The 2,670-nt window shown below is 40.0% G+C and overlaps 1 protein-coding gene across 1 annotated transcript; it reads left to right on the top strand.

Annotated features, from left to right (window-relative positions):
• Window positions 1-1,219: 1,219 nt before the first annotated feature.
• On the top strand, window positions 1,220-2,643 carry LOC105563944 (arylsulfatase B-like; the record flags this gene model as incomplete). Its single annotated transcript, XM_012015960.1, has 3 exons — window positions 1,220-1,339; window positions 1,707-1,880; window positions 2,469-2,643. Coding segments are annotated over exons 1-3 (469 nt in total), but the record flags the coding sequence as incomplete, so codon positions are not given.
• Window positions 2,644-2,670: the final 27 nt, after the last annotated feature.

Below are 2,670 nucleotides of genomic sequence, written 5' to 3'. Positions count from 1 at the left end.
GAAAAACGGAATAAAAACGTAATAAAAAAAAATTAAGAATGTGTTTTATAATGTGATGATATTATACAAAACAAACATATTCACTCAGATATGGGTCATTGGTTGAAATACCATATATATTCTTTATTATTTATTTATCATAATACATTAATTTTCTTTGTTGTATACATGTTATATGTATAATATACTTATGTACATATATGTATTTAAGCTAATTTTTTACATTACAATATTTAATCGTTTAAATATTTGTGAAAATATTACAATTAAAATTAATATATTAATAGTATTATTAATTTTAATATTTTCACAAATATTTAAATGAGTATAATAATTTAAATAAGTATTGTAGAGTAAGAAATTAGCTTAAATATATATATGGGTAATTATTTAGATTAGGACACCCCCCTCCAATAACCTTGGGTTTGACATATATTATAGAGGTCACCCTCCTGAGTGACTTGCAAAAAATTTTAGCCTGCGGACGTATATATTATATTATTTAATTATGCTTTTATATTTTTGAGACAAATTTGACAGGTTTCCTTGGTTAACTTGTATTAATCGACACATTAAATCGTATTAATTCGATAGCCACGCGAAAAATATGACTCATCTTATGTCCAAATACGATTGTCGTCTATCAGGAAGACACTGATAATACGAGAACAAGCAAGGAGCATGCATGTCGCGACTATCGCGCTACACGCGGAAAGTGAGACGTCGATTCGCTATATATCGGTGCGACATATTGACCAGAAAGATTGGCCAAAAAGATATTTTTTACACATTATTGCACTGTGCCGAAAAAATATTTTTTAGTTAATTTTTCGCTTTACCGAAAGGCGACTTTAAACTTCCTGAAAATGTCGACTTTAGGTCGACTTTCAGTCTATAGTTAAAGTCGACAATAAACCATTCTATAGATAGTAGACTAAGTGTCGACTTAAAAAGTTGACTTCAAGGTGACTAAAAAATGTCGATTATCAGCCGACAAACAGTCATTTGTGCTATGTGGGAAGGTGAGAGGTTCCCCACTATTTTCATCCGTAAACGCCTACAAAAGACGGCTCGGAAGAGAGCCGCGAGCGGAGAAGATAGATCGTGCAGCCGGTCGCCGCACACGCGCCTGAAGATTCACTTTGCCTTCTCGAGGAGGAAACGCGCACCGGTTTCACGAGGAACGCGACGCGCTCTGGTCCAAGGGGGAGCGGGAATGATGCGTCGTCCACCGGGATTCGTGCAGTGGACGTCGTCCCTAGTCCTATTGTTCGAGCTCACGGTCCGCGTGACTTCGACGAAGCAGCCGAATATTGTCTTTATTCTGGCGGACGATTTGGCAAGTTGTCTTTCAAGGTTTGCGATAAGTTACACCTGGTCCAAAAGACCGGACGCCTTGAAAATAATGGGTTGTTAGTACACAACGTATGAAGACTCTGTCAGGCGAGACAACTTTTGTCTAGTCCTCATTTATGTGCCGACTGGAAAGGCGTAAAGAAAGGCGAGAGATGTTAAACGCCTACAATAGATAAAGACTAAATAGAGAAATCTTAGGGCCTGAGCAGAATGGCTGTCTCGTACTCTTAAGACGTAAGACAGTTATTGTGCGTTACCTGTCTAGACAAATCGCAACAAGGGAAACTGCTAAATTAAGGATATAAATGATATCTCAAGTTAACGTTTAGATTTAGTCTCATTTTCATTAGGGATGGAATGACGTCGGCTTTCACGGTTCCGGTCAGATCCCAACGCCGAATATCGACGCGCTGGCGTACTCCGGGCTGCTCCTCGATAGATATTATGTCACTCCGATTTGCACACCGTCCAGAAGCGCTCTGATGACTGGCAAATATTCTATTCACACTGGAATGCAGCACAGCGTAAGTGACGCTTTCGCAACATTTCTTGCGTCGTTATTTATCAAGAGTGTAAACACGCAATATTGAAAACAGATAAGATAATCGAGCACAAATGAGAACAATAGGCAGTGAGCTCTACAATACGAGCGAACTTACTCGCTTTGAACCTAAATTTGTCCCTTTCTTTCAATCTTACGAAATAAATTTGCTTATTAAAATCACGATAGTTCGCTGGTACTGTCAGTTTCTTTTAACCGCGGCTGCACCTGTCAGTGAATAAACGCGATTGAGAGCTTTCAGTTGGCGGAAACGTTGTTGTTCTATTTGCAACATGGAGCACAAAAGGGAATATTGTGCGCTTGCACTTTTGCCTCGTTGACCTGGATAGTTCAATTGGAAATTATCACACCGAGAGATAGACGTTATTACTTTATCTGCATACACGTTTTCAACGCTATACGCGCGTATCCACATGCAAAGTCGACAAAGGACCGCACGGACGGTCAGCTCAATGCATCCCTTTTATTATCGTGCAAATTAACGACGTCGGCTGAATAATGCTCCGTTACAAATTTCTAGTACAACGCGCGGACTTGTTGAATAATTCAGGTTCTCAAAGGTTCGGAGCCGAGAGGATTGCCACTCCACGAGAAACTCTTGCCGGAACATTTGCGCGAGCTTGGATACAGCACGCACATCGTCGGCAAATGGCACCTAGGATTTTACAAGAAGGAGTACACCCCGACTTACAGGGGATTCGACACCCACACCGGCTTCTGGGGGAGTCATCAGGATTATTTCGATCACACGA

Source organism: Vollenhovia emeryi, unplaced genomic scaffold (genome assembly GCF_000949405.1).
Source record: "Vollenhovia emeryi isolate VEMERY1.0 unplaced genomic scaffold, V.emery_V1.0 DF944166.1, whole genome shotgun sequence".
Taxonomy (NCBI): Eukaryota; Metazoa; Arthropoda; class Insecta; order Hymenoptera; family Formicidae; genus Vollenhovia; species Vollenhovia emeryi.
This window is presented reverse-complemented; position numbering and strand designations above follow the sequence as displayed.